Genomic DNA, 14,044 nt, shown 5'->3' with positions numbered 1-14,044 from the left:
TAAATACTGTGTATGAACGCCCATTGGTGCTGTATTACGTGAATGGTTTTCATACTGTAGGAAATGAGGGTTTGCGAGGACTGCTTTAAGAACCAAGTGATTTGTTGTCCTTTAAAACAAGCAGAGTAAGATGGTAGCAGCCGGTTGCGCCTATCCCAAATGATGGTTCATTGCAATCAAGTATTCTTGTGACAGGCCTTAATCTAAACGCACCAGTGACACGATAAAGAAAAGAGTGGTATATAGCATCCAGGATCTTAAGCAAAGTATGATGTGCTGAAGAGCAGATGATACAACCATAATCTAAACGGGATCGGACTAAAGAATAATAAAAACATAACATACATGACTGATCAGCTGGTGAGCTAAGGACTTGCAACACTTCAACTACAAGTCCTTAGCAACATGAAATGTTGCTAAGGACTTGTAGCATAATTTTTAAGCATCTCACCTTTAACTGTTAATGTGTTTGAGCCATGTAAGGAGACTGTCAAAAAGTAAAATGAGAAATTTAACATCAGAAGAAATAGCAATTGGCTCTTCACTGAGCAGGACTTGTGGAGTTAACTAGTCTCACAGACTAGAAGAGACTACACATTTTGTTTTCTCTGATGAGAATGTGAAGCCGGTGATTTTGGACCAAGTTTCAAGGCGAGATGTAGTATTCTGTGGTAGTCTCTCAGCTGTAGCTGTTGAATAAGTCGTGAAATATACACCAAAATCATTAACAAATAGAAAATGTGAAACAGGTGGTTGCACACATTTAGTAATACTGTTGTGGCTATAGTGGCACTTAATACACTTCCTTGAAGCAGTCCATTCTCCAGGTGATGCTGCTTGACACAGAATCTCCAACACAAACAATGAATGAACGGTCATTTAGGAAACCCCTAATAAAAGCAAGGATATTGCCCATGACTCCCCCATTCTTTAAGGATATTTAGAATATCTCTTGCCAGGCTGTGTCATACACCCTCCTGATGTCAAAGAAAATAGTGACGAGTTGCTGGCGGGACAGAAAAGCATTTTGGACAGCTGTTTCCAGTGATACCAGATCATTAATGGAAGATCGTCCATGGTGGAAACCACATTGTTCTCAAGGTATCAGAGTGTGCTTCTCTAAATACCAGGTAAAATTTCGGATCACCATTCCCTCCAAGACTTTGCACAAAACGCTCATCAAGGAGAAAGGTTAGTAGTCTGAAAAGCTAAGTGTTCTATATTACTGACACTCCTGTACTTTCATAGTAGTAATAGCATGACAGAAGCAGATAACACTATAGAAGCATGCTAACATGTATGTTTGTATACTATTACTTCTACATATTCCGATAATATAATTTCACATTACTTTTAGGATAAAAATACAATTTTTGCAACTTTGTTTACTTTATTTTCAAAAAAATAAGATATATCTTATTATTTGATAGTTATTGTACCTCAGACAATGTAGTAGGAACATCTTTAAGATCAGATAATATGACATGTCTTAACACTGGACGAGGCGGTGCTGGATATAATTTACATCTTTTATGTTCAGACTCTTTAATTAAAGGATCTGCAGAATCAACACGGTCTAAAACAGTATGCACATTGTGTTCTAACCAAGGTAACAACTCGGATTCTTTCCAAACATGATAACAACGAGCTATATACAACGCAATCAACTGTGATAATGCAGCACTCTGACTGAAAAAAACAAACACACTTAAATGTAAACTACTAATAGAAAGATGCATAAAAAACTTATACCACACAAACATGCTATTTTAAAACAGAATTAACTAAAAACAATAACACAATTAACTTAAAATCTGCGGTAAAACTAATTTTAATAAAATATTGAAGAAAAAAAATTAAAGGAATTTAAAAATAAAAATTATTTAAATTAATATTAAAATTAAGAATTATTTCTATAGCATTCTAAAAAGACTAACGGCTCTTTGTTCTTCAGTTTACATCTGCAAAATCAATCTTCAAAATTATATTTTAATATCATTCTCTTTTTATAATTTATCAAATGTTCAATATCTGCCACTTTGTTTAATCCTTATTCATGATGGAACTAAAACATTGTATTGAAAATGAAGAAAACCAGTATATTTATAAAAATCGAATTCCATATATGCAACCTAAGATCAAGATTTTGCATATCTACCAAATTGTAACTCTATTATCAAACAAGAGGCATCAAAGGTCGTATTCCTGAATTCAAATCATGAGTGGAAACTTTTATAGATTTCAACATCATAATTTTATGTGGAACATTTTTAAATGAAGAAATAAACAGTAATGAACTTGGTTTAAAGAATTTTGATGTGTTGAAATGCGACATATTTCTATTTACTAGCCAAAAATTGTGTGATGGTAGTATATTAGTAAATTTAAATTCCATTATACAAATATTTTTTGAGTAACAATTCATTTGAATGTATCTATTAAAACTGAGTATAATTCAACTTTTATACTGCTTGGAATTATACACATTACACCCAGTCATCTTCTGACTTTTATTACAAACTTAATCAGTGAATTACAAAAAAAGAATCTTTTTTACTATAAACTATATAAATAGTTCTGGAAATATAAAATTGTTTTTACAAGGTGATTTTAACATTCCGGCATGCAAATCGCCAATTGAGAACTTGCAAAAGTGGTTAGCATCTCAACTGGATCATGATATATTGACTGAGAAATTGAACATGCATCGAGTTGCAACAAGGTGTGTTTCTCATTAGATGATTGAACAGCAGAAGGAACATCGAACAGATGTTTGTCGACAACTTATTGAACAAGCCAATGGACGATGAAATATTCATACAAAGGATCATAATGGTAGATGAAAGCTGGATTTATGGCTACAACAATGAGACAAAAATTCAATAATCAAAAAATCACACACCAAAAAAATTGCTACAAACACATTGGACTCAAATAACAAGAACAACAAAACTAAATGAGATATCAAGAATCCAAGAACATGTGGTTATGCAGAACACAATGCTACCAACCACATGTCACTAAATACCTCCACTGGCACATAATTAAAAATATTTGATTATTTTCTTAACAGACCTCGTACATGAATGAAAAATTAAATGATACTGAAGTGACATTTGAATATCTAGACTGCTTTAACCAAATAACTATTAACTACTTCTTTAAAAAATGTCCAGAAAGCAACACATAAGTTAAAATGTTTCATTTAGTCCAGGAGCTAGTAACATCCATCCCCTATTAGTTAAAAATTGCAGTTTTTTTTTTGCAAGTTTGCTCACTAAATTTATTTATTATGTCTACCATAAGGTATATTTCTTAAATTATAAACAACTAGTCTTATTAAACCATTACTTAAAAGTAGTGATAATAAGAATGTTAACTACCAATGACCTGTTAACAAATCCAATGTATTTATTAAATTATTTGATAATTTAGTTTACAATAAAATTATACCATTTATTACTAAAAATATTATATCCGAATATCATTGTTTCCTTGAAGGTAAATAAACGCAAATAAATCTTGCTATATATTTACAACTTATAACTGAATCTTTAAATAATGGTTACATAATTGATTCATTTTACACAAACTTTTAATGAGCATATGACATTGTCAACATTTATTTACTAGTTAGAAAGCTAGCAGCATTTGGTTTCAATGGTTCATTATTACTATGGTTAAAGTCTTTTCTCACACATAGTATCCAATATATTGCCAATAAGAATAAGAAAATAATTAATATTCAAAACTTTCATTATTTCCAGATGATGCCAAGACTTTAAAAAACAATTCATAATTCTTTTGAAATTATGTTCTTCAGGGTGATTTCGATGCTTTGATAAATTAGTGTAGGTTAAATGGTGTTATATATAACTTTGAAAATACTTTCATATCTCTTTTGGAACAAACAATGATGTGGTATTCAATATAATTATACACTAATAACATTTCTACACAAAAATGCACCTATGTTATAAATCTAGAAGTCTTTATTGACAATAAATTAAAATTTCAGTATTATATCAATTATGTAGCTTCTAAAGTTATAAAAAAGTGTTTTATCAAAAGATATACAAAAAATTTTAAGAATACAGATTTTTTTAGACCGCTTTACTTTTAAAATATTTACCCAGTTTTAACATATTAAAACTAAGTTTTCCACTCAAATTAATTCAGATATATTTCAGAAATTTAAGAAATATCTGAAATATACATATATATGGACAAAATGATTCCGGAACCGATTTAAACTTTCTCCATACTTAAAATCTCAATTAAGAAAATCGGTTTGCGCCTCCACGTTGGTTCGTCTGGATAACCAGTTAGAAACGTGGAGATTTCTACTGGTGAACTAAATCGGAATCACCTCTCTGGATCACATCCAGAGTTGTAACTCGGGAATTTATTCCCACCCAAGGCTGACTTGCCTTTGAAAGTCAAATATGGAAGGTCTTTTAAGAAAAAATCCACCGTCTGGTAAATACCAGAGAAGGCTGCACTCGGATCCGGTGGGCAGCTGCTTAAAAGATAACAATGAATCACAGCGTTTGGAAACACCCAAAAACAACACAACTTCAAAATTGAGGATAAAACGCAAACAAATAAACTACATTGCCACTCACAACATTAATTCTCTAACTCAACCCGGCAAACTAAAAACTCTAACAGACATAATGGACAAACAAAAAATCCTAATCGCAGGACTTCAAGAAATGAGAAACACCGATCGAGAGCCGTTTGAATCTCAGGGTTACAGAATTTACAAAGGAATCCCCGGGAAACGTGTGATGAAGAATTGCCCACAGTTCGGAACAGGATTTGCAATCAATCTTAAAATAATTGACTCAGTCGTAGAATTTAAGTCTTACTCCCCCAGGATTTCAACCTTAACCCTAAAATCAGTCAATAAATTCTACACCATAATAAATGTCCATGCTCCCACCAATGACAAAAACAATCTTAAAAAAGATAGAGAAGAGATGGACAAATTCTGGGAACTTCTTGATCAAACTGCAAACAACATAAATAAGACCTACACCAAGATTTTAATAGGGGACTTTAATGCCCAACTTGGTAAAGAACGAAGATATCGTGATATTATCGGAAAATGGCCTGCCCAGAAGAAAACTAACAAGAACGGCCAAAGACTTGTCGAATTTTGCAGAAACCATAATATGATCTCAAAATCCACCTATTTTATGAGAAAACCAAACAAATTGAAGACTTGGAAACACCCAGATTGGAAAAAAGGGGAATGGCAACTCGATCAAGTTTGCATGGACCGGAATTATCACAAGGAGATTTATAATGTAAAAGTTTTGAGAGGAACAGATACTGGATCGGACCATTACTTAATTGAAGTTAAAATAAAATTCACCCCGCATAAAAAGAAAAAATCCCAACCTAAAAACAAAAGAGCTTATGATCCACATAAATTAATAAACAATGCCATCTTTGAAGAAACAACAAAAAAAATCAAATTAACTAATAATTTAAAAGAACTGACATCCCAACTGAAAGAAATAGCTGAAGAACTAGCCCCTATAAACCCAAGAAAAAAACACCAATGGTGGAATGAAGAATGTGACAAAGCATTCAAAGACCGACACCGGGCTTGGATCAACCACCAAACCCAGAAAACTGAAGAATCTAACCATGAATTCACCAAACAAAGGAAAATAACTCAGAAAATTATAAGAGGAACCAAACGACAAGATCAAAAAAACTTGATTCAGCAAATAGAAGAAAGTTCCAAGAAAACTAACTCCCGAGACTATTATAAAATTTTTGGTCAGGCTCTTCAAAGATATGAACCACCCACCCTTATGCTGAGAGGAAAAAAAGGAAATATGGCCCACACCAACAAAGAAAATGCTGAAATTTTGGCAGAAACCTTCAATAGACTCCTCAACTGTGACGACTCCCCAGAGCTTTTTGAGATTGACACTGAAACTCCAGTTAAAACTTCACCGGTAAATATCAACCCGCCAACAATTCAAGAAGTTCTCGCAGCCTTAAATGAAATAAAAAACTACAAAGCAAGTGGAGAAGACCAGCTTTTCACAGAACTCTGGAAACACTCATCAGTTTATTCAGTCAAAACTTCCCTACATCTATGCCTCGTGAAAATATGGAACGAAGAAAAACTTCCAGAACACTGGACCACAGCCCTCATTCATCCATTACATAAAAAAGGGGATAAAACTAATCCGGAAAACTACAGAGGCATATCTCTCCTGGATTGCTTATACAAAATCCTGTCGAGAATCATATACAACCGATGCAAAGATCAACTTGAACTGGAACTTGGGGAATACCAAGGGGGATTTAGGCCATGGAGAGGTTGCCCGGAGCAAATAATATCCCTAAAACTTATGATGGACTTATATAAAAGACAGAAAAAACAACTAATAATCACCTTCGTCGATTTTAAAAGGGCCTATGATTGTATACACCGACCATCAATGCTGAATATTCTCAGAAACCTGGGCCTTCACCCTAAACTCGTAAACATGATAAAATTAACTTTAACCAATACCCAGTCCAGAGTGAAATTCTGAGATGAACTCTCTCAACCCTTCTACATAAAAACTGGATTGAGGCAAGGAGATGGCCTCTCACCACAACTTTTTAACTGCGCCCTCGAATTTGTCATGAGAAAATGGTATGAAATAAATCCCAAAAATATAAAAATGGGTACTAAGAAAAACTCCATCACACTAAATTGCCTAGGATTTGCAGATGACCTCGCTCTTTTAGCAAATAATATTCAAGAAGCCAAAACACAAATCATGAGCCTTCAAAACCTAGCACAAAAGATAGGGCTTCATATCTCTATGATACTATGCGGAAAAAAAGAATCTCTTTCTTTGGTCATCTCATAAGGACACCGGAAACAAGACTGTCAAGAAATATCATTGAAAAGCTCTAGTTCCAAAAGCTAGAAGTAGGATGGATCAAAGAAATTAGAGAAGATATGAAAGAATTGGGAATTTCCCTGACTGACCTACAGAATAAAACTGGAAAAATTACAAAGCTAAAAGACAAAAGCATTAGATTTAAACAAAAGACAGACAAACGACAAAATACAACGAAGAGGGTGTTTACGGATGAAGAAAAGAAAGCAAGATCTGAACGGATGAAGAAATACTGGGCAGCTCGGAAGAGTAAAATAACATGCTTTCCTCAGAAAAGATCCAACTAAAATTGACTTAAGTGGTCCCATGTTGGCCGTAAAAGCATAATAATAAAAAAAAAAATAATAATATATATATATATATATATATATTTCAGATATTCAGTTTATAAATTAAGCTATGAATTTACTTTATTAGGCTATGAATAATCACGATTATTGTGATATTTTACAGTTAGAAAACTGGGGCCAATCCGCCTGCACAGGCAGGCGGATTGGCCCCAGTTTTCTAACATTCTTGCGGCCAGGATGCGGGTGTTCACTCGTACCCTGGACGAGGTCCCATTAGATAACCTGGCAGAGGATTTCTCTTCTGCGGTGGTCGAAGCCGCAGAACTCTCAATCCCCCGGAGTACGGGTCGAGAGAGAATAGCTGGTTGGTGGTCTCGGGACTTGACTGCGGTAAAACAGACCGTGGGACGACTCAGGAGAGCCGCACAGCGTGCGCGTGATCCTGACCGGCACGAGGCCTTGTTTGCGGAGTACTGTCAGAAAAGGAACGAGTATTTTCATAGAATTAGGACTTCTAAACGAGATTCCTGGCGCTCTTTTGTCCAAGAGCAAGGGAATAGAGACCCTTGGGGTGTTGTCTATCGTGTTCTTGGTCACAAACGTAGAAAGGACAATCTTCTGTCGGCTCTCTCGACCCAGGACGGCGTTGTTGTTGAGTAAGATCGGGTTCTATCTCTTCTGATGGACGATCTGCTCCCCGATGATACCGAGGTTGGTGAGACCTCGTATCACCGGAGAGTTCGAGCGGCGGTTGTTAGTTTCACTACAGACTCTGTGTCTTTGGAGATTACCGAGGCGGAAGTCCGCCAGGTAATCTGTAGCCTTGCTAGGAACAAAGCCCCCGGATATGATGGTATCACGGTGGAGCTCCTTGTTCGCACCCTGCCCGTAATTCTTGGCCCGTTGACTAGGGTATTCAATAGGTGTTTGTTCGCCGGACATTTCCCGGCTTGTTGGAAGCGAGGTATTCTAAAGCTGTTGTTCAAGGGTGGCGACAAGGATCCCACCATTAGTTCTTCTTACCGTCCTCTGACGCTCTTACCAGTTGTTGGGAAAATTTTCGAGAAGGTTCTTTACCTCCGTATCAATAGTAGGCTCACTTCGAATCGCATGCTGATGGACGACCAGTATGGCTTTAGACCCGGTAACAGCACAGAGGATGCGATTATTAGGGTCCTGAATCTGGCTTCGGACAGCGAGTGCAAGTATGTACTCGGTGTCTTTTTGGACATATCCGGGGCATTTAATAACTTGTGGTGGCCCTCTGCCTTGTTTCAATTCCAGAAGCGTGGTTGCACGCAGGAAGAAATTAGAACTCTCTCGAGTTATTTCAGCGACAGAACTGTCGTCCTTCGTGACGGCAGTTCGGAAGTAGGAAAGACCCTGTCTAAAGGATGTCCGCAGGGCAGTGTATTAGGTCCACTCGTCTGGACCATCGAGTTTGATTCTCTCATGCGGTTGCACTTGCCTGGCGGCTGTCGTGTCGTGGCTTATGCCGACGATGGGCTGGTGCTGGTTGAGGGTGATTCGCGTGCTGAGATCGAGCTTAGAGCGGCACAGGCATGTAGGGTTTTGCGGTTGTGGAGTCTTCAGCATAAGATGGTTTTCAGTGCGGAGAAAACCACTATGATGTTTCTGAAGGGCCGTTTAGCTGCAACTCGCCATCCGCGGGTTGTGATGGACGGTCGTTCAATTAGGTATGTCACCCTTCAAAAGTATCTGGGTGTTATCCTTGATGAGAGGCTTCTCTTCAAGGAGCACCTCCAGTATGTGGCGAAGAAGGCAGTTGATGCTTTCTTCGGAGTCCGAAGAGTGGTCCATCCCGATTGGGGGTTGAATTTCCGTACCATGCGGATTCTTTATAAAGGCGTCTGTGAGGCCATTATGTTGTATGCTGCGCCCGTCTGGGCTCATCGTTTGCGGCACCAATGTTATAGGGACATTCTATTACGAGCCCAGCGTCTTCTTTTGTTAGCGGTTGTCGGTGGTTACAGGACTGTCTCGCGAGAGGCAGTAACTGTGATTGCAGGCATCAAACCTGCGGATATTTCGGCTACGGAACGTAGCCAGCGGTATGTTGCTAGGAAGGCTGGCCTTCTCACTACTGGGCGTATGCATGAGATCGAAGACCAAGGTTTTGACTCTTGGCAAGGTAGGTGGAACACTTCTGTAACTGGTCGTTATACGCATGGTATATTCCCCGATGTTAGGGAGTTGCGAGCTATTAACTGGGTATCCCCCAATCGGCATACCACTCAGTTCCTTTCAGGACATGGTGCATTTAGGGACAAATTGGCTAAGTTTAGGTTGGTTGATTCCGGCTTCTGTCCGGACTGTAGGGTCGATGAAACTGTGGACCATGTCCTATACATATGTCCCCGGTATGAAGCTGAACGTACCAGAGTTAGTAGGGAACTCGAGAGAGTAAACTCTGTTTTGGATCTACGAGTCAACTGGAGGACTCGTAGTGAATGGAAAATAATTGCTGGCTTCCTTCGCTTCCTCGCCCTGAGCAGGACCGCGAATTTAGCAGGTGTTAGGAACCTGGGTGGCTAGGGACCGCCTGGGCAGTTGACTGGCCGAAGGTAGGCGCTTAGGCAGCGTGCCTCGGTTAGATGTATTTGTGGTATGCATTAAATCAGGCTGTCGGCGGAGTTGCGGCCGTTGTCGGTGGGCCGGACTATTCTTGCCCGGCGGGTGCGGTTGCGCTCCGACTAGGGCGTTTTGAGCTAAAATCACTGTCGGCGGGGCTTCTCTGGGTGCTGCTCAGGTGGTACGTAGGGAAGTCTCGGCGGCAATTGCGAAAGATGGTGAATGTCACGCGGGACGCCGCGATGGCGCTGTACGGGAGTAGGAGTTTATTCTCCTCTCCCGGGCAGACCGGAACGGAGTCAGATTTGAACTCATTAGAGTATTAAGCGGGGTTCTTAAAGGAACTAGGTCTAAATTTCGATGTATAAACTTTAGTGGGAAGTTTATTGATGAGGTTGTTAGTGCGGATCTGAGACATTCAGATAGTGGCTCTTTATAGTAGGATCTAGGCGCGGGGTCTTCTTTCCGCGGTTTTATGTTTCTAGCTTAGTTCTTGAGGGTGACGTGGTAGCTCCAGGTGTCCGTTGTCTTCATTCTGAAGGCATAAACATTTAAATCTATCTCGGGGTGAATTTTTACCGATGTAGATGTCCCTCGGGGCATCTGCATCAGTGGCATCTCTGCGGGGCCTGAACTGTAAGCTGTGGTGCGCATCAGTTTGAGGGCGAGAAGAAGTCCTCCGTTAAAGCCACTGCTGGCTAGGAACGGAGGGGGTGGTGTAGCGACCGGACACGCTACGAGGTGGGTTCTTCTTCCCTCGGGGGGGAATCGAGATGTAAGTTTGATGATGAATAGAATAAGACTTATTGTGTACTTATAAAATAATAATGCTTTTAAGTCATCTAAATTATTTCAAATTTTTTTATTGTGTGTTCCAAATAGAAATCTAAGACATAATAATTACTATTTTAATGTACAAATCAATTCACATTGGAGATCTCCTATTTCATTTTATATAATTTATCAATTAATAATGAAGACTGGCTAGAGTATAATTCATTGTCATATGCTATCAAAATCAAGTCTAAAAATTTAATATATATAAACTTATAATGTAATTATAGTTTTATTTAAGTATTATCTTATAGCATCTCTATTATTATAAATTGTACTATTTATTATATTCATGGGATATTATCCAATTTATCTGAAATAAAATAAAATGTTGGAAACTACATACTTTTGCTAATGCCTATAAAGATCCTGGATATGATCTTGCAACCCATTTTGAGGTAACGTCCTTCAGCTACTTTGTCACACTGCTTATCATGTCATCAGCATTCTTACATCTTGGCTGTAAGTATGGCTGTCGCCAAGACAGAGATATATGGATGGTACTCCAAAGGTGCTACATTTTGTTATATCAGGTACTGTTTGGCAAGCATTAATCGATGTGTCAATACCAACAAATATTTCCTTTTTCACTGTCTGCCTGTTAAGCATGAATTTGTAGAGAACAATACCCAGCAAATCAAAATAAAATTTCCAGCATAATATTTCCTTTGTTCCTACAAAATAAAATTTCTAAGACCACAGAGATGATGTTGATATGCACTCTGATGACTGGCGTTTTCTCTGTGGATCATAGGAAAAAAAACACTGTCTCATATCCTTTTATGATCTTGATCACTGATAGTGATAAGGTCTCCTGCCAGTGTCATGCAGCAAGTTTCTTTCTGATCTGCAGACAACATTTTTGGAACAATGTGGTAACAAATATGATACATGTTCAAATCATTTTAGAAAATACTATGACAACTTCTGACTGATATCCCAACTGTTTTATCCTATTTCCAAGGGGTAAGAGATTTTTTTTATTAAAAAGCTCTAGATTTATTGTTCTATCTAGAATATAAATAAGGAAGACTGTTGTTAATCTTTTATTTTCTACAATTATTTTTTATAAAGCTATTTTATAACATTACGGTGATAATACGAACATGAAAAAGGTATTTGGACATTTTTATTTGGTTGTTACAATCTTTTTATTGTAAATATATCCACATATTTTTGTTTAAATTATTTTGTCTTCTTGATATGATGATTTTTTATTAGACTTCTCATTTTTTATATTACAATATGTTAAAGCTCCGATAAATTATTAATAATTTATCATTTTAAGTTGTAGTAAGTAAAACTCCACACTAAATGATAGCTACACAGGAAAATGCAAGCACTGTTTGACTATGTGAGAAATCACATGATATGCTTAACAATTTCAAATGATAAGATTGACATATAATCACTGTATGCACTGCAATAAAGTCAAGTTCATCCCATGATACAAGAACAGAAAGAAATGTGTAATGATTTAAGACTTTTTTCTTTGACCAAAGTGAACCAACCAATCTTCACAAAGATTCAGACAGTGATTTTCAATAAAAAAATCTCTTCCAGATGTCATTACCTGAAAGTAAAAAAAACATTGTCTCCAATAAACAATGAGAAAAAGCTTAGAATGAGGTAATACAACTTGTGATTTCTTCAATAGGGCAATGCAATGTAAAACAGTTGCTGATTTGTGATTTTTTGCAAAAAAAACACACAAAAAGCTCACCTTTATCATCCCCTTCTCCTCCTTCCTTGCTCTCCACTCTCCCTGGCAAACATTTTCCTATTTTCTGATTTTTTCAAATCTTTGATGAAAGAAAAAATTGCAAAACAGCAAGTTGTAGATTAATTTCAGAAAAAAGCAAAAAATAGAAAATGTGTTCAGAAATGCTATCAGAAGTGGAAATGCCAAGAGTAAAGATGTGCCAACCATGGAGGAGAGCTCTTCCAAGGGAATCTTCACTCAACAAATTATAGAAGGTTTATCCCAAAAGTAAGTGTACTGATTTTCCTACAGACAAACAAGTAATATAAAACGTCCTTCATGTATAACAGCGCGTATATAGTGACCTTGGCTGCACAAGCATGCTTATTTCAACTGGATTGGTTGAGTCAGTTGCGCACTACTGCTGTTCGTATATGGCCTTATAACCTCGTTATATTTGCAATGGAGGAAAATATTGAAAAAAGTTACACTATCAAATTTTTTATGAAACTCAACAAGTCTGCCACAGGAACATTTGATTCTTTAACCAAAGCTTAAAGAGATACCACTCTATTGAGAACTGTGGTTTTTAAGTGGTACAAAGCTTTCAAAGAGGGCTGAGAAAATGAAGACGACCTTCATTCTGGAAGACCAATCTCATCAACAAATGATGAAAATGTGGAAATGGTACGAGCTGCGCATTGTGCCAAAGAATTTGTACCTCAAGACAGGGGTACGATGAAGGGTCATCATTTCGGGATGATGGAAAACATAAAAAACTATAACCGATGAGCTACATACATTAAAGAAAATGACTTCTGGTATTGCTATTAACAGTGGAAGGAACACTGGAAATGCTGAAAAATTTCCCAAGGGTCGTATTTTGAAGGAGGTAATTTGTAATTTCAGGTAGTCCAATAGATAATTAAATAAAAATCATTAAATAAATTTTTTTTGGGACAAACCTTGTATACAAAACCCAAAAAAAAAATGTTCAGAAATTGTACCTGATGAACATATCTTTTATAAGATTCTCTTTACATGAAATTAACAATAAATACTGAATAATGTATGAGTAAATTTGCAAATCTGCAAAATTCACAATAAACTGAATAAAATTAGGAATATGTAAAACCTTAATATTAACCAATGATACTTTGAGAATAAATGAAAAAAAAATTATATGAACTTTTAATAAATTACCCAGCTTCTGCAGTTTTAAAAAACTGATGAGATGAAACACGTGAATCTGGCTGTACACAACATTTATCAAGTAGTGGTAAAAGAACACCAGGAAACATAATTAGAGCCTTCTGTAATAAATTATGAGCTAACTCAATATCTCTACCCAATTGAAAATGAGCCACTGCGACTGAAAAGGCGAAGTTTGGTAACTGAAATTAAAAAAAAAGAAAAATTGTTAAATTAAATAAATTCAGGTATACTAACACAAACCACAATAATCAATTTTAAATTTTAACCAGGAACAATAACATTTTAACAATTACCTTATGTCATTAATATTAAGAATACTTTTATCATTATCATGGAAAATCAACCAACTTATTCTCCTCACCATCATATATATATATATATATATATATATATATATATATATATATATATATATATATATATATATATATTTATGTAGAGAAAGAGAGAATGCTTGGTTTTATTTATCACAACACCAAACATAGCTTCAT

General features: G+C 36.5%; 1 protein-coding gene across 1 annotated transcript in view; it reads right to left on the bottom strand.

The window, feature by feature from the left end:
• The window catches only part of Nulp1 (Nuclear localized protein 1), a 47,241-nt gene that overhangs the window by 12,260 nt on the left and 20,937 nt on the right, over positions 1-14,044 (bottom strand). Inside the window, exons 8-9 of the mRNA XM_075372534.1 lie at positions 13,542-13,732; positions 1,440-1,689 (exon numbers count right to left, since the gene is read on the bottom strand). Coding sequence (XP_075228649.1) covers positions 1,440-1,689; positions 13,542-13,732 — 441 coding nt within the window. The remainder of the gene's footprint in view (positions 1-1,439; positions 1,690-13,541; positions 13,733-14,044) is intronic.

Source organism: Lycorma delicatula, chromosome 8 (assembly GCF_047948215.1).
Source record: "Lycorma delicatula isolate Av1 chromosome 8, ASM4794821v1, whole genome shotgun sequence".
Taxonomy (NCBI): Eukaryota; Metazoa; Arthropoda; class Insecta; order Hemiptera; family Fulgoridae; genus Lycorma; species Lycorma delicatula.
Note: the sequence above shows the minus strand (reverse complement) of the source record. Positions and strands in the feature narration are given on the sequence as shown.